At 35.6% G+C, this 19,304-nt stretch overlaps 1 protein-coding gene and 1 long non-coding RNA gene across 3 annotated transcripts; one reads left to right on the top strand and one right to left on the bottom strand.

Annotated features, from left to right (window-relative positions):
• Window positions 1-6,835: 6,835 nt before the first annotated feature.
• LOC123524741 (xylose isomerase-like) lies at window positions 6,836-18,909 on the bottom strand. 2 transcript variants are annotated; one of them, XM_053538508.1, is made up of 16 exons: window positions 18,778-18,909; window positions 17,990-18,150; window positions 14,345-14,421; window positions 14,058-14,130; window positions 13,302-13,443; window positions 12,758-12,895; window positions 11,747-11,856; window positions 11,067-11,162; window positions 9,888-9,971; window positions 9,105-9,160; window positions 8,903-8,973; window positions 8,495-8,600; window positions 8,272-8,374; window positions 7,895-7,974; window positions 7,594-7,668; window positions 6,836-7,339 (listed from the first exon to the last, which is right to left on the bottom strand). In XM_053538508.1, the coding sequence occupies exons 2-16, from the start codon at window positions 18,081-18,083 to the stop codon at window positions 7,256-7,258; spliced, it is 1,389 nt and encodes a 462-aa protein (XP_053394483.1). In that variant the 5' UTR covers window positions 18,084-18,150; window positions 18,778-18,909; the 3' UTR covers window positions 6,836-7,255. The 2 variants fall into 2 exon arrangements, with proteins under 2 accessions (XP_053394483.1, XP_053394482.1); XM_053538507.1 differs by having other exon boundaries at window positions 18,733-18,835.
• Window positions 14,816-15,708, top strand: LOC123562040 (uncharacterized). Its single transcript, XR_008370227.1, has 2 exons — window positions 14,816-15,280; window positions 15,574-15,708. It is a non-coding gene; the product is annotated as an uncharacterized LOC123562040 (long non-coding RNA).
• Window positions 18,910-19,304: the final 395 nt, after the last annotated feature.

Below are 19,304 nucleotides of genomic sequence, written 5' to 3'. Positions count from 1 at the left end.
AAGTAACCTCCCCTACACTCCTCGACGCCATCTGCAATGTAAAGGGGAGGTCACCGACTTCTTCCTTCCAAAGTTACCTCCCCTGACTCCCTCGACGCCATTTGCAATATAAAGGGGAGGTCACACCGACTTCTTCCTTCCAAAGTTACCTCCCCTACTCCCTTCGACGCCATTTGCAGTATAAAGGGGAGGTCACTCTTAGAGACTTCTTCCTTCCAAAGTTACCTCCCCTTCCTCTCTCAACGCCATTTGCAATATAAAGGGGAGATCACTCTTACCGACCTTTTCTTCCTTCCAAAGTTACCTCCCCTACCTCCTTTGACGCCATTTGCAATATAAAGGGGAGGTCACTCTTACCAACCTCTTCTTCCTTCCAAAGTTACCTCCCCTTCCTCCCTCGACGCCATTTGCAATATAAAGGGGAGGTAACTTACCGACTTCTTCCTTCCAAAGTTACCTCCCCCACCCCCTCGACGCCATCTGCAATATAAAGGGGAGGTCACTCTTACCAACCTCTTCTTCCTTCCAAAGTTACCTCCCCTTCCTCCCTCGACGCCATTTGCAATATAAAGGGGAGGTAACTTACCGACGTCTTCCTTCAAAAGTTACCTCACGTTCCTCCCTCAACGCCATTTGCAATATAAAGTGGAGGTCACTTACCGACTTCTTCCTTCCAAAGTTACCTCCCCTACCCCCCTCGACGCCATTTGCAATATAAAGAGGTCACCGACTTCTTCCTTCCAAAGTTACCTCCCCTACCCCCTCGACGCCATTTGCAATATAAAGGGGAGGTCACTTACCGACTTCTTCCTTCCAAAGTTACCTCCCTCGACGCTTTTTGCAATATAAAGGGGAGGTCACTCTTATCGACCTCTTCCCTCCAAATTTACCTCCCCTACCTCCCTTGACGCCATTTGCAATATGAAGTGGAGGTCACTCTTACCGACCTCCCTACCTCCCTCGATGCCATTTGCAATGTAAAGGGGAGGTCACTCTTATCGACCTCTTTGTTTCCATCCGTAGTTGCTTCCCCTACCTCCCTCGACTCCATTTTGCAAAATAAGGCGGAGTTACTTCCCCTCCCACCCTCGACGCCATTTGCAATATAGACTAGACTGTCACATTAACCGGCCTCTTTTTGTGTCAATCTAAGGTTACTTCCCCTACTTTCCTTGACGCCATTTGCGAAATAAAGGGTAGATTACTCTTACCGACCTTTTTTCTTCCTTCTGAAGGTACTTCCCCCTCCCGCCCTCGACGCCATTTGCAATATAAATTGGAATGTCACTCTAACCGGCCTTCTTTTGTGTCAATCTAAGATTACTTCCCCAACTTTCCTTGACGCCATTTGCAAAATAAAGGGGAGATCACTCTAACCGACCTTTTCTTTCTCATCCAAAGTCACTTCCTTTATCTCTTCGACGCTATTTGCAAAATAAAAGGAGGTCATTGTTACCGACATTATGGTGGCATAAAACTAGCTGCCACCACTTAATTATCAGGTTTCATGAAAACTTTCACGAAAATAATTCAGGTTTTCACGTTAATAATGGAGGATTTCATGCAAACAGTAAATTATCACAAAGGCCACTTAAATATCTTAACACGAAATTATGCTAGTTAGTGCTTTGAACTGACACCACTTAAAGAAAATTTTCATGAAAAGTTTCGCGAAAGCAGATAATTTTTCACGAAACCACAAAACATTTCAAGAAAAGTTTTCATGAAAAGTTTCGCGAAACCAGATATTTTTTGCGAAACCAGATAATTTTTCATGAAACCAGATAATTTTCACGAAACCAGAGAATTTATGGAAAGAAAATTGTTTACCTTGTTCAGTGTTCCTGAACCACGTTACCCCAAGACAGAAGAATCGTTCCAAATAGTTTCCGTTTCTATTCTTAGTTAACTATATTTTCATGAAAAGTTAACTGGTTTCATAAAACTTTAACTGTAATATGCTGTGGCAGTTTGAAGCAGTAACGAGCAAATTTTCATGTTAAGATATTTATCTTGCATTCATGAAATGTTTATCTGTTTTCGTGATAATTAAGTGGTGGCAGTTTTATGCCACCATACCTTTTGTTGGAGCCGGGCAAAGATCGTTATTTATTAAATAAAACCGTGGGGGCACAATTGCAAAATGATTTTTTTTCTAGATCTATTGAAACTGAAAATATGCATATGAACTGCACTTTGCTCTCCTTGACAGATGTTTTTGCCCGATAAATTCAAGAATATAAAGATCGTCTATATCTTCAAAATAGATCAAATTATTAATGAAATATGAAACTCTCGTCTCACGTTGAATGACCAGTGGTATCAGCGCTCTCTTATCTCCTTCTGTATATATAGTTTCCCATTAGAAATATGCAGAAGTGTTCTACCAACAAGCTTGATTGTGGTATTACTGTCACCTTACAGTATACGTTTTATACTTGAGGGCTTACTGGACCCTTGTTTTATCAGAACAGATACATAAGGTTTTCAAACTTTTCACCAACCTTAGCCTGAAAGATTTTAAACTCACTCAAGGTCAAGTTCTGTATTGACATCGATATATGCTTATCAAAGAATGTTTACACTTATGTAAGGCCTTTAATCATGAACTTGACACTACTTTATCTTACCTTTTATGAAGTATTGCGTAAAGGAAGACCAGTCCTGTACATATGAGGGTTTGAACTTCCTGGATTTACGTAAATATTCTTTTTGTAAAATCCAACTTTTAGCGTATACCGTTTATAGTCATTTGAGTATATCAATATAACTAGATGGACAGGCGTCCGTAGTTCATCGTCAATCGCCCTGCGTGAACTTTTACACCTCTGAAACAATTTGACTTAAGTTCAAAATCGGCCTAGATGTTCCTTCTACCGAAGAACTCCATTCCTTGCTGAATTCTAGTTGCCATGACAACTAAAAGGGAAAAAAATAAACATCTTCGTCTCCAAAACCACATTGTTGAGTATTTAGTCTGTGTCATTGTCTAGTGGTCGTCTAACAAATTTGTTCAAACCAAGTTCTTGGGGTCAAAAATGACCCCGCCCCTGGGTTCACTTATTTCACTCAGGCTTTTTGTATGAAAAACATTTTAAAAATCTTCCTGCCTAACACCTGAGATATTTGGCATGTAATACCGCTAAGTGATCCTCTACTAGGTTTTAGTCATGTTTCCATAGTCAAAACTGGCCCCGCCCAGGGTTTCACTTTATTACATAAAAGCCATAAAAAAATCAATCCTTTTTTTTCTAGAACTTCACGGCCATGACCATAGATGTTTTGTATGTAGCATTGTCAGGTGGTCCTCTTTCCAGTTTGCTCAAATTATGTTACTGGGGGTTCACATACTGTTGATAGGATTAAAGAAGTATTCTTGACTACAACCGGAAAACATAAAGCTTAGATATTTTGCATGTAGCCTTGTGAAGTAGTTCTCTACCAGGTTTGTTCAAATTATGCCCTTGGAGTAAAAATTGACCCCGACAATGGGTTCGTTTGAATTACATAGACTTAGTAAGAAAAACTGTAAAAGATCTTTTTGTCTAAAACACCAAAGCCTAAAATTTAGACAAATCATGTCCTTTTCTGTTCTAAATCGGTCATAACCTGGGGCTCACTTGTTTAACATAGATTTATATAGGAAATGGTTTTTAAACAAAATATAATTATATTCTACAATATAATGATATTTAATGCAGATATCTGCATCAAAAGGCGTCGGACACTACTCACATTTTACCATCTATCACATAGTGGCTGCTATTCATATTTTTAGGTTTAGTTTAGTAATGGCTGATTTTTCAGACAAGACGTTAATAATTATTTGTAAGTAATTGATGGTTTTGTTAAATAGTCCACACATTATGTCATTGTTGACAGAGTCTAAGAGAAAATAAATCATTTATGAATGCCAGCCGGACTGTGAAATATATTTTCAAAGAGCTCCCTGTTTAAGAAATATATCACTTTTTGGTGAAAAAAACATGGGCATATTTAAGTATTTTCATGCAGCATATAATATATGGGCCTGTGGCACTAAAATTTAGCACAGCCATATGTTTCATACCTATATTGAATTTACTTACAATTGCTGTGATTAAAGCGTATATTAAATATTGTTTATTATTTACACTAACTTGCTGCAGTCGAATTATCCAAAGTTGTTAACGTTTACAATAATACATTTGAGCCGCGCCATGAGAAAACCAACATAGTACGTTTGCGACCAGCATGGATCCAGACCAGCCTGCGAGGATGCGCAGGCTGGTCTGGATCCATGCTGGTCGCAACTGCACTATGTTGGTTTTCTCATGGTGCGGCTCATTTCATGAGACTTGGAATGCAATTGCTGCATATAGTTCATTATCTAAGGAAACAAATTTAAACTGTAAATACACAGTGTTTTAATACTTGCACCTCTTTATTTTTTCAATGTTATTTCATATTACATGTACTAAACTAAAAAATAATTAGATAAGGAACTGGAAAGAAGCAACTTTATGATGGATGTTGACTAATTATTTTTTAGAATGAAACAAGTACATGGTACTTCTAAATTTTGAGTCTTTTAGGTCAAGATAGTTAAACATTAGTTACTTCACTGATACTTCTAAATTTTGAGTGCTTTAGGTCAAGATAGTTAAACATTAGTTACTTCACTGATACTTCTAAATTTAAAGTGCTTTAGGTCAAGATAGTTGTACATAGTTACTTCACTGATACTTCTAAATTTTGAGTGCTTTAGGTCAAGATAGTTAAACATTAGTTACTTCACTGATACTTCTAAATTTTGAGTGCTTTAGGTCAAGATAGTTATACATTAGTTACTTCACTGTTACTTCTAAATTTTGAGTGTTTTCGGCCAAGATATTTATACATTAGTTACTTCACTGATACTTCTAAATTTTGAGTGTTTTCGGTCAAGATAGTTATACTTTAGTTACTTCACTGATACTTCTAAATTTTGAGTGTTTAGGTCAAGATAGTTAAACATTAGTTACTTCACTGTTACTTCTAACATTTTGAGTGTTTTAGGTCAAGATAGTTATACATAGTTACTTCACTGTTTCTATCATATATTTGTTGTTACGCCATATTTACAGTTGGTATTCATGATATTAACATTTGAGTGGTTTGCCATTTATATGTTACTTCACTGATACTTCTAAATTTTGAGTGTTTTCGGTCAAGATAGTTATACATTAGTTACTTCACTGTTACTTCTACATTTTGAGTGTTTTAGGTCAAGATAGTTATACATCAGTTACTTCACTGTTTCTATCATTCATTATGTTGTTACAGACCATTTTACAGTTGGTATTCATGTTGAATAGTATACATTGTATGTAATGGTTGCCCCATTTATGCATTCAAAGTGCATGTAATGTTATACGAGGACATCAAAGCTGAATAGATAAAGCAAAGGACTGTATATATGTTATGACTTTTTGTACAGAGCTATACCTTTATTTAGATACATTGTTGATAGTATCCATAGTTTGATATGTTGCTTAATACGACATGTTAAAGTGAGCCAAGATGTTTTAAACTAAGAGTGGTTTTATTATTCTATTGCAGTATTATGATTAAAAGATGAAAACAGTTTCTGAAGTGCAGATAATTCGGATGAGAAAATTTGTTGCATAAGGGATCATTTTCATGGGCTACTGACACTACATGGCTACGGACAGCAAATGCTAGTCCATAGCCTTTTAATTAGTATAATTTTTTAGAGGAACGTTCCTTACTTTTATCTTCTAGTTTTGAATGCTTATCTTAAATTGTTTCCAAATTACTCTAGATATGAACTTAAAAGCGGTTTATTATTAATACAGCCGGCCAGGTCCATTGAAATCTGTTACAGGAGTTATCTGTATAGCAAAATTATATGTATTTAGTAAAGTTTCAAAGGGTCATAACTCCTAAACCAGTCAATATACGATCATAGTTCACTTCATAATAAGTTTGTATCAGATCCATTGAAAACTGTAAGAGGAGGTACTCGGACAAAGCTTATATCAGTATTGAGCAATATACAGCACAACATTCCATAACAAATCAAAAGGTCATAACTTCTAAACCGGTCATGATACATTCATGTCCTGACAAAATTAACAAGTTCATTTCTGTAATGTATAATCCCATGAAAATTGTAGGCAAAAATTTCGACACGGATTTTTCTTTTTTTTTCTCTATTGTTCTTTTAGGCACGTAAAAGAAAAATAGCCACATAAAAGCTTTACTGAATGAATGGCATCAAAGAAAAAGTACAGTTACTTATTGTTTCCATAGCAGCCTTAGTATGCAAATGTGGGCTCGGACAGACGGAAGGGACAAAGTAGCAATTATATGTTCCCTTCGAATGTTTCGGGGCAAAAAAAAAAAACAAGATTTGAGATATGACTGAAAGACAATGGAATCATAATTTGAAATTCAATTGTTCATTTAGCTTTATAGACAGAAACAACATACATGTAATTCAACTTCACACTGAACTATTTTTATAGGGTAATTTAGTGAAACATTGCACGTTTGAACTGAAACTCAGTTTTACAAGAAAATTCTATGCACAACTTGAAAATGAACTTTTGCAAATAAGGTTTACATGCATTTGAATCGAATGCTACAGAATGAGTGGAATATCTTTTCCTATGTAAAAGTAAAGATGTACTAGATAAAACTCATGTACAGTCCCACACTCGTCTTGTGTTATACCCGCTGAATTCTTTCATTTATCAGTGCTTTTACTGGTTTTCAACTGTGGAAGGAGTTTCTATACACAATACTAGAGGATCTTTATGCCATTGGTTGACGTTACAAATAATAAGACATATGGCTATATTGAAACGTTTATTTCAATAAGTCTCTGCAGTGCCCATTTGCAGTATTACTAGTATTCTAAACATCTTATCCAATACAATAAAAGATATGATTACAAAGTAAAAGTGTTCATGTGCATATATAATTCAAAACGCAAGTGTGATTTGAAAATTCACATTATTCTTGGTTAGGTCGTATACATATTTAAAAAGATACCGTTTTCAAAAACACCCAAGATATGTTTCTTTTTAGGGTATACTACCTAAGCTAAGAAATCAGTGTTTACAATTTCTGTGAGATACCAAATGTTACAGATCAGATTTGTGCTGTTGTAAATACATGTACAATGTAATATATATTAAGTATACATTTCCCCTAATTATTTTGTGTTGCACATTAATCGTCTTTGCTCATTCAATATGTGGCTGAATTGTTAGACATAATAGTTCATCATGGTTTCATAATGTTCTTGCTGACCAGATGCTGCCGTTGGCTCGCCATTTTCCATTGTGTATTTCTGTAAACAAAGAAATTAATCTTTCACAAAGTTCTAGTGATATAAATAGTAGGTTTTAAACGTTGCAATCTAAGTGCAAGAAACATTGATATTGCATTGCCTATCTAAATAACAAGCCGAAGAGCTATATAACTGGTCTGAATCGTCTGTAAATACAAAGCTTATTTATATTACAGATGCTGTTTATACTGACAAATTTTTTAAATCATATGTAATTATCTAGTCTTAATCAGTTTGATTGTAAACAGAAATACCTCGAGTTCCTCGAACGTTGCTGTACCTTGGTCGATTTTCTGTCCAATCCCACTTCTATACGAGCTGTAACGTTCCTGTAATTAAAATACAAGTTAAATTCGGAATTATATACATCATTTAAGCACCACATTATACAAATGTATGGACTTTATAAAACTTCTGTAATATGATAGAAACAAAACAATAAAACTTTTACGATGCAATATTCATTGCGTAGGTAGCCTGACTGCTCGTAGATGTTCGCGTTTGAGAACGGCGTGTCTTGAAAATAAACTAATTTTACAGTATTATGTTACATACCTCGACATGTTTAGCAAAGACCCCTTCCTCCTTGATCTTTGCAGCACATTTCAATGCTCTTGCAAATGAATCCATTGCACCTAAAAGGAGAAACAACAACAAATGCGTACAATTCATGATCAGTAGGTTATAAAGTAACCATGTAAGCAACAGCATGTAACAGCAGAACAGACATTTGCAGACAAGGCTACATTACAACACTGTGTTTTTAGGTAAACAACAATATTTTACATACATAATTCACTACCCTCATAGTCCTTGTTACATCTGCAAACTTTGATTAAACGAACGTGAAACCTGGTGATTTATTTTTAAAAAGTGTTCATCAAACAAGTTTTTTTTACATCTTCCTGTGTATTTTATGAAAATGTAAATACCTATGTGAGAAATAAACATGTCCTTAAGATTGGTAGACTCTCTTCGTACTTTACAGTCAAAATTTAGACCACCCGGTGCTAATCCACCTTGTTCTAGTACGACCTGAAAACAACAACAATCATCATATAAATATCTAAATATTTATCATTTGATTTTAACTTTACTGGGTATATACTGAGTAAATTTTGAAGCTAACAAATCGTATGTTTTTAAAACACGCACCCTCATAACTTGTGTACTGTTTTTGATATCCATAGGGAACTGATCCGTATCCCAACCAAGATCTGGGGAACCCGTGTTCGAATCTACAGAGCCCAGCATACCGAACCTGCAGTGAAACAAATCAACTTATGTTTAAATACAACATGATATTTTACCAAGAGACGATGTTTGAAATATGTTACGAAACAATTTTTTTCGTTCCTTCCTTCGAAAACATTCAAAAATGAATGCTAAGCAAAAACTATATAATTTTCTGACGCACAAATGTATATGTGTTTCTGAAACAGACAAAGATCTAGTATTTGTTAATTCTAATGACAGTATATAGTGTACAAAACAGATATGCTTAAAATAAATATGTCAAATTTATAGGAAAAATAGTTACAATTAGATAAATATAAAACTTACGCTGATGCCATGGCAACATCATGTTCATACCCGTGACCGGCAAGTGTGGTATGGTTAGGCTCTATGTTAAGCTGCAAAAGGGAAAATTCAAAACGATTAAAAAGCGATGATATCTTTTCCCTATCAGTTCTGAAAGTAATAGAATTTTTATCAAATTTAAAGAAACATTCTCCGTTCGTTGCTGTTATAATTTATCACTCACCTTGAACTCCTTATCAAGTCCGTAGGTCTTTAAGAATGCGATGACTGTCATAGCATCTGCAATACAAAATGTCATTTATTTACTTAAAGTACCGAACACTATTCAAACATGGACAAGTGCCGAAATTTCTATCTTAAATGAAAGATCAATATCGAGGAAGACTTAACCAAAACTAATGAATATATTATACACTGCATACCAATTCATAACCTATGGACGTCCGGAGCTATAAATAAATCTTTTTGTAGTAATGCCTTGTAATGTTCTATTGCAAAGAAACGGGGAAAACCATTTGCTTTCATCGATTTGACGCTAGCCATGCCTAGTGTTGGTAGAATTATTACCTGTCCTTTATGGGAATTATGGTGAAACATGGTGGTATCTAGATAAAACGTACTCAGCTGGATGGCTTCCTTGAATGGAAGTCAAGTGCAGCTAAAACCAACAGCGGTGAAGAGCGAGTGATTCGAAAAGAACATCTGTAATCACCTGACCGCAGATGCCTTAGTATATATTGTTATATCCCCCACAAGATCCTATCATTTTCATTGGTTAAAAGGTGCGTAGAGGGTGACCCGCTGTAGTTTTGTGGAGGATAGTATGTTTTCATGCCGGGTAATATTAAATAATTGATCTGTGAAACAATTCAATTACGCGGTTTAAGTGACCCCCGCTCCGTCTCCATTTATCAGACTGGCCCCACATATTTCCGCGGAGCTTACGTAGTAAATAATAACATATCTTAAAACAAATTGTTGAACGCAATAAGTGTAACTGAATTACCATAATCATACTGGTGTTTTGATGGTTCTTTTGGTTTTGGTTCGATAAGCAAAGTGCCAGTAAATCCAATCTTTTTCTTGTATTCTGAAAACGAATCATGAACATTATGTTAAGCATTTTTGTTAAGTTTAGGTTTTGTTGTAAAACAGAAAAAAGGACATGCATCTGAAATTGACACCAAGCGAAAAACAAGGTAGAACTAGAAGATGCTTTTGTAGAAAAAGCTATGTTTCCCCCAAAGCATAGTAGTATTTATAATAGACAAGAAGTCAATAGGGGACAGGAACGAAAGTCAAATAGACACTGATGGTTTGCTTAGTGACTGGAATGCAATAGAGATCTCAGTATATCCAATCATCCTATGAAGTTTCAACATTTTGGGTCAAGTGGTTCTCAAGTTATTGATAAGAAACTTTTTTCCATGTTCGGGTCCCTGTGACCTTGACCTTTGATTGAGCGACCCCAAAGTCAATTAGTCATCTACTCTGCATGTCCAGTCATCCTATGAAGTTTCAACATTCTGGGTCAAGCGATTCTCAAGTTATTGATCGGAAACGGTTTTCGATGTTTAGACCCCTGTGACCTTCACCTTTGATGGAATGATCCCAAAAACAATAGCGGTCATCTGCTCCGTAAACTCTGTCACCCTTTGAAATTCGAAGGTTCTATGCCAAATTTGTTCTCTAGTTATTGAATAAAAATGAAGTGTGACGGATTATGGCCCCTGTGACCTTAACCTTTGATAAAATGATCCTAAAAGCAACACTGGTCATCAACTTTGCATGTCCAATCATCCTACAAAGTTTCAACATTATGCGTCAAGTGGTTTTCAAGTTATCAATCGGGAACGGTTTTCCATGTTCAAGCCCCTGTGACCGTGACCTTTGATTGAGTTACCCCCAAAACGAAAAGGACCATCTACTCCGTAAGTCCCATCAGCCTATGAAGTTTGAAGGTTCAAGGTCAAATGGTTCTCCAGTTATTGATATTGATAGGAAATGAAGTGTGACGGACGGACGGATGGACAGGGCAAAAACAATATGTCTTCCATCGCCATGTTGGGAGACATAATAAGTACGCAAATACTGAGACAACGGAACAATTTCACAGTTTATTAAATCTATATAGAATTAGACTCAGATCATAACATGATCATCATAAAAAAGAAGTTTATTTTACCTGAAGCCATTCTAAAGAAGTTTGCCAAATGATTCTGCTCTTGCAATATATCTGTGTTCAGCAATGTGTGATATCCTTCACGTCCGCCCCAAAACACTGCAAATATAGAAAACCTACCCGTTTTGAAAGCATCAAACAGAATTTAATTAAATATCTTTATTTAAAACGTTTTACTGCCAACGGAAGTATCATCAAAACGTTTTCACTTTGAGGTACATGTGCTATAAATTCATCTCCAAAATACGATAAAGTGCAAAAAGTCAGCGTAAAATACGAATGATATCGAAACCTCTCTTAAAAGATCACTTTGACTATAAAACAAGTCATTATGGCCAAACTATTTCAATATAAAGACAAACTGACCACTGAAAACAGCATCAACATATAAGGAAACATTTCACCCAAAACAATATGGCTTTATATGAAAAAAGATTAGTGCAGTATATGAAACAGAATGATGTGAAATACTGTCCAAGCGATACTATGATAAGGCATTGTTACTTCCAAAAAGATGTTGTATTTACAAGGTCAAAGATCTTTTTTTGACCATACTGGGTTGACCTGTGACCTTTTATTATAGCCATTGATATCAGATGAAATTTAATAATTTCAATACAAGTATATATATCGCATATAATAGACAGTTTTCCACCCCAACCACACCAAAACGAATAACAAACCGAAATTTTCTGCGCCGAGTCTCTTGGCAACTTCGAGACATTTCTTTACTTGGGCTGCGGCGTAGGCAAAAATACTTGCATCAGGATTACTGCCCGCCCCATTCATGTATCTGTAGTAAAGAAAAGAAAAATACGAGTAACAAACGCCTTTTTTCCAAAAATATTGAAACAGCAATTTAGGGGCCAATAATAATACATATATTGCAAAACTCGTTATCCTTCTAATAAATTAAGACTGAAATATTTTTAATTCAAAAGATCTGAAATACAAGTGTGGTTATAACATTTATGTAAAAGACAACCACTAATAAGCGAATTAAGTTTTACGCTTTGCAGCATTTTTATGAATGAACGCACACATTTTTGACTGTATATCACTTAATTAAATAAAGTCCTATAGATTGTATAGCAAACTGAAATGTACTGATGTCGATCTCATTTCAATCCAACATGTCATAACTCATAAGGTAGTACACCAGCTGTGACTGACATTTTCTAACTTGCAGCGAGAGGTTTAGTGATTTGCTACGGTTCTAGATTTAGCTACGTGGAAATTCATTTTGACTCAGATAAATTGCAAATGCCAATCAAATAACTGTGTCAGAATTCTAAACCGCAAGCGAGGTTTCGAATTCACAGCGGTGACAGGTAAGTGATTCGAAGTCAGCGACCTTAAATACTCGGCCACGGAGACCCTCCCCAGAGGCCTACGTGGCCTAGTGGTTAAGATGTGGGTTCGAGCCTCACTCGGGGCGTCGAATACTTCATGTAAGGAAGCCATTCAGCTAGCATACGGAAGGTCGGTGGTTCTACCCAGGTGCCCGCCCGTGATGAAATAATGCACAGAGGGGCACCTGGGTTCTTCCTCCACCATCAAAGCTAGAAAGTCGCCATATGTCCTATAATTGTGTCGGTGCGACGTTAAATCCAACAAAACAAACAAACAGCCCCTCCCCATTAGAATAAGTGAAATCAAGTTCTAGTTAAAAATGTATACTGTGGCTAAAGTACCTGGGATGTGCGAACAGGTTTGATGTGGCCCAGAGTAATTTCACTCCTGTCTTTTTCTGTAATTCTAAGGCAAGGTCTGCAATCTCATCTAGATTCCGGTTAGTCTCTTCCAAGGTAGCTCCTTCCGGCGCAATATCTCTATAAAATGTTCCGAAAATTATAAATAAATTAACAATTTAAGTATATCAAAAATGTGTATTTCATATATTACATGAAAGGTATTAACACTTTTGCATGTCTTTGTTTGTGTTATTTTTGTAGCAAATTTTGCTCATCTAAACCCATACCCTGGGTTGTCGTTGAATGTGCTAAGCTTTAGATTTGATAAGGGTGTTTTATTTTGAATGAAGAAAACTACATAAGAGTTGCACAAAAATTGTGTTCCATAAACCACATCGTTCTGTACACACTTTTGCGTACATGTTACTATATTTATATATGCCTGTGCAAAATGAAAATCATTTGATCACATGTATAACCGCATTCATTCCAAGATATAATGATGGGAACTTGAAATATTCGTAAGAGTAGAAATAATACCAACCTGTCGTGGAATGTCCAGTATTTCACACCAAGTTTGGTGAAAAACTCGAACCCTGCTCGAAGTCTTCTACGTGCGTTTGACATTGTGTTACTACCATCATCCCATGGTCGGATCAGGGTCGGGAAGCCAAATGGATCAGCACCTATGAGTTAGAAAATCATTTGTTGAACTTTTTTTATATACTAGACTTCGTTGCGTCCTACCCACAGCAAAATACGATAGCAAACTAAATTTTTAGAAATCGCATCAGTGATGACTGTTTCGGGCAAGAAATCGCCCCGCTAATTGCTGTCTACAGTATTGCCTAACGAACTGTAAACGGCGACAGCATACTGAGTTCCATGCCTCAGGCGAAATATTGCGTATGTAATAGAAAATTTAGCAATTATGATTCTTTAATTTCCCCCCTTTTTTGAAAAATCCATTTGGACCATCGTGCTATCGATGCCGCATCAGGTACACGCGATGCCACGACAGTAAGATCACGTTTTCGTCTTCGTGCTATTAGATCTATATTTCCTAGTATAGTGCTGTCTTAGCATCAGTCTATCACCATCTTACTATCGTGGTGTCTTAGCATCACTCCATCACTATCTTTCTATTGTGCTGTTGCATCATCGTCATCGTGCTATCATAGCACTGCGGGTATCTGATGCGATAACACGAAGGCCCTAACGGGAAACCGTAGCATAAATATAATTATGCCCACTGCTTAATATTAACAATAACTTACTAATAAAAGTAATAAATATTTACCTGTTCCTCTAAATGTGTGCCAAAAACAGACGGAAAATCTTAACCATTCTTCCATTGTTCGTCCCATGACAACCTGCACAAATACAGTGCTAAAAGAAATATGGTTTTACATTGATGTCGGAATGTATATTAGAAATACAAACAAATGAACAAAGTTGCCAGCAAACTTCGTTTCATTTTAAATAGTACATACAACTTCTTAAAATTGCAATTATGATAAAAAAAATATACTAACTTTTGAAATAGTTACTGTACTGAAATGTTTCAAACATGTACAAATGTTCTACCTGTGTTGGGTTGTAGTGTTTGTACACCATAGTTTCTGCAGGTCCGGCATCCGGCTTGAATGGAATTTTTCCTATACCTGAAAACGTAAAATACCGAGTAAAAAACAGGTGACAGCCTTGATTTATGTTATAAGTACCCTATCTTTAATTAAAATTTTGGTGCAATGCAGTCTCTTAATCGGATCACTTCTAGCATGAACCACTGAAATGTACAGCTTCACTCACAGTCATATTTAGAGTACGTTCCATTATTTTATTAGGAAAAGGAATAAGTACATAATAAAGTTGAGCCCTGTTGAATACAGAATGGCAGGAAAATTAAGGTCGTATTTTTAAGAGGAGGCGTCTTATCCAGAAACATGAAGATTCGTGACGCAATACCCAGTAAACACCTGACGTCGTACCGACGTTGGTTAGACGTTGGATTTTGGTTGCGACGTCGGCGACCTGAATCCAACGTCTAAACAACGTCATAACCACGACGTCTAATAGACGTCAGACTTAGACGTCTAGGAGACGTTGGAATTAGGTTGGATAGAAAGTCTGTTTAAATGTTTTCATTTATGAAATTAACTGGTGTAATTTTGCTAGTATAGTTTAAAGATAGTTATGCCTGAACATGCGCTTATAAACAATAGTTCATTAGCACATCAAACATTATCATTAATTATGTTACAAAATCGCATGAGATTGTCTATTTTCGGAAACGGATTTCTTTTTTACCAATTTAAAACTGTTCAGGAAAAAATTGCATTCTATACACATGTATAAATTATTCTAAATTCACCTAAGGATCTTCTTCTACACATGTTGTTTATTAGTCATGCCTTCGCCGCGAGATAAGCCTGCATCGGTTTACACAAGTCTTCTGGTAATTTGATATTTGTGGGATAAGATAGCAAGTTTATAAATACTTTACACAAAGGGATCCGCAACGTGAGTAGCAGATTTTGAAAGTTGTACTTAGTTTAATAATTATTCTTTTTAATGTTACGTACTAGTATTCTTTGAAAGATTGATGCATCATGTTTATTACTTTAAAAATCAGTTGCGTTTAACATAAAACTTCATTACATTTTATGAGGTTATAGAGAATACTTTTAGAATTTAAAATATAACATGTTTGTTTTGCACGTAGCAGTTATGTTCTTTAGTAATAGCTCTAGCATACTTGTGTAAGTTTTCAAATTTTATGAAATGATGAAACTGTCAAATTTTATACATTTCAGATGGGAATTTTAGCGGCGTTGAAGAATCATGCAGACATGACTAAACTTGAAAGTTTCAGTTACTGGATTACCTTTTTTGGAATGATGATATTAGACTTATGTCGCTATCATGTGAAATAAAGCTTATAAAATACATGTGTTGATTACTTGTTTGATTGCAAATTCTGTTGAAAATTTGGTCAGATTTTGGTTGGAAAGTGGTTAGATTTTAGTTGGAAAATGGTCGGATTGCGACGTCTAGCCAACGTCGGGATCCGACGTCTAAACGGTTTGCAAATCCAACCAAAATCCAACGTTAATCCGACGTTGGGGTCTGACGTCTATACGACGTCTAACCGACGTCAAATGCCTACTGGGTAAACACTTTCATTGGACGGACCGTCAAGGGACTAGGCTTTTCCCTGATTATTATTTAAATATAAGACAAAAAATTGATGTTATTAATTATCGTCAAATTTCGATTTCAGTTAGTCTTGCCATTAAATTTCAAAGGAGTGAAATTTTGACTTCACTTATCGTTGCATCCATGTGCAACTTTCGGACTGAAAGTAAGAAGAAAATTACACTTTAAAATTTTGGCAAAAAATAAACATGACTCAAACATTTACAGAAGGATTTCCTGTGAAAGTTAACATTTTACCGATTCAATTCGATTTTCCTGTGCCTATAGATAGATTTGGAACTTGCTACAGGTGACAAATACACAAATTGGTGAAGCAAATAGAAATCAGTAACAGACATATTTGCACAGGTATTAAGACTGTCTTCGAAGAATCAACACCCTATTGTTTTTGAAAGGGCAGAATGAAAGCATTAACGTCTATCTGAATGAAATATTCTAATCGTTATGTAACATAGACTAACTTCGTAAATGTGCGAGCCAAACGAGTTTCCCGCATTGTCATATATGTTAGTCAGACTTACCATGGTTTGTGAATGTTCTGAATAATCATCAAACAAAAATTAGTGGTAATTAAGTTTCTCTTTTTTATAGTATAGCAGAAACACTAAAATAAAATAAGAAATAGTTATAGCGTTTATTCCTTGGTTAATATGCTTAAAGTAATACAACATGAAGTATAATATACTTGTTTTCTGTTAGTCGATCGTACGTTATTATATATGACACTACTTGACTGCTGTTGTTGTAGAGCATTTCGTAGTACGGTGTACCATTTGGGTCGAAAGTCTGCTTTGCGTGCGCGCACATTTCAAAATATACGTATATGTATAAAAATATGCGTGCATGCGTAAATATATACGTCTACCTGTAAATATATAGATGCACGCATATATGAACATGCGCGTGTATATAAACGTGCACCTGTAATAACGCGTGCATTTATAAATTTACGCGTGAACGTCCATATATGCGTACACGCGTATATATACGTGCACCTATAATTACGCATACATCTATAAATTAACGCGTGTACGTCCATATATGTGTGCACGCGTATATATACGTGCACCTATAATTACGCGTACACCTATAAATTAACGCGTGTACGACCATATATGTGTGCACGCGTATATATACGTGCACCTATAATTACGCGTACACCTATAGAATAACGCGTGTACGTCCATATATGTGTGCACGCGTATATATATGAGCACCAATTATTACGCGTGCACTCGTAAAATTATACGTCCACGTGTATATTTATGCTTACACTGGTAACTATAAAGTGCACGCGTATATATACGTGCATCCAGAATTACGCGTTCACGCGTATAATTACACGTCCACGTATATATTTACGCGTACACTTTTAACTATAAAGTGCACGCGTATATATACGTGCATCCAAAACTACGCGTTCACGCGTAGAATAACACGTCCACGTATATATTTACGAGTAAACTTCTAAATATATAGGTGCACGCGTATATTTTAGTTCGACTAGAATGTGCGTGCACGCGTAAACATATACTTCCACTTGTATATTTTCACATGTGCTCGCGTAAATATGTAGGTGTACGCATATATGGACGTGCACACGTAAATTTATAAGTGCACGCCCAATAACAAGTGCTATGACGTGACACGGACACGTCTATATAAGCATGCATTTCCATAATTAAGCATGCGCGTATAAAAATATATACGTGGACGTAAAAATATGCATGCACGTTTATTTCGATATGCGCGCACGTAAAGTAGACTTTCGACCCTAAAGGCACACCATAGTCTGTGCACTTATCCGCCTGCGTGAGTACATGTCCAATAAAAAAAAAACGTTATGCCTGGTTAAGTTATACAAAATATTTCATCCAGGAAGTTAATATGCATTTACGCAGTAGAATACCTGCTTGTATTTTCAACGCCCTGGTGATTTACAATAAATATTATCAAAATATCGTAGATTTTTATGTATATATATATTATCAAAACACAAGAATGAAAACTAACCTGCAAAGAAGGTGGCATCTGCTTTGTCGAACTCCTGGTACCCGGAACTGTCGGTCGACCCTGATCCTTTCGATTCGGGTGCGAACGAAGACATGTTTCTAGTGTGTTGTAAAATGCACTTCTATTGTTCTCGGTCGTACTGTGTGGATATTACACGCTATCTGTAAGTTGAGACGAACGTTTCAATTTTACATGAGATAAGTTGATAAAGTGGGGCAGGAATAGATATTGGTTAGGGTCACTTTGTAAGTCGCTTAATCTGTTTATCATCCGGGAAAGGTCATCGCAAAGATTGGCCATGGTCATTACTTTGTGCATAAAATGATGAGAATGAATAATGTATAATGATTTAAATAAATTGTTTATATCAATATGATATGAAAGATTTTTTTTTCGTTGGGACTGAAGCGTAGCTAATTTAAATAATGCATACACTTTAAAATACCGAAAGTGATAGTCAACATTAAAAGCAGGTCATTTGTTAAACAAAGACACTGCGACTCAATTACAATAGCTGATACTACCGTATGTTAAACCTGTGCATAACGACCTCCCTTGAGGAGAGGCAAAACTGCATGTCGTCTTAATGTACATATTAAAATACACGTCATAAATGTAGCTAGTGATCTTTAGAGCCAGGTGCAATAATTATTTAAACTTCAACAAAAGTAAACACTACATTAATTCAGCTTGACAAAATTGTAAATCCATATCAGTTAGAATATGTCAAAAATAAATCTCACCTTACTGTTATTCCTAACAATAGTTAGATATGTATTTAAACTTACAATGCAACGAAACTCGATTTTGCCTTTAGCTACATTTCTTTATATGTATTACATATAATCAGCTTGCAGTATATTTCTAACGCTACATTGATTATCTTTATGGAAACAGCAGTTAAGAAATGTTACATGCATGGGCAGTATCCTCGAAGTTTTTTTTTATTGATTTACATATACATTGTAGGTTAATTGTGTTCTGGATATAAAGTACAAAAGAGACAGACTCAGGTTTAGTCATGTGTACCTTGTTACTATCTTCACTGTTTAATCGCATAAAAACAAACTTATACTGATCGGAACATCTAACGACCTTCGACATTTTAGCGATATCTTTAATACTTCTAAAACTAAAAAAAAAGCAGTTATCTAATTTATTGTCCATTTCAAGACAAACATGTTGTCAATAACATGTTAAAATTTCACAAATTAAACAAAAATAATTATTTTTTTATAGAAAGTAGCAAATACCATTTATTAAATAAATGGCTACAGCTACAGATTTAGATACTGACTTTTCTCTGGTCAAATAT

The sequence above is a fragment of the Mercenaria mercenaria genome, chromosome 3 (genome assembly GCF_021730395.1).
Source record: "Mercenaria mercenaria strain notata chromosome 3, MADL_Memer_1, whole genome shotgun sequence".
NCBI classification, from domain to species: Eukaryota; Metazoa; Mollusca; class Bivalvia; order Venerida; family Veneridae; genus Mercenaria; species Mercenaria mercenaria.
The sequence above is the reverse complement of the archived record's forward strand: the minus strand, read 5'-3'. Positions and strand labels throughout refer to the sequence as shown.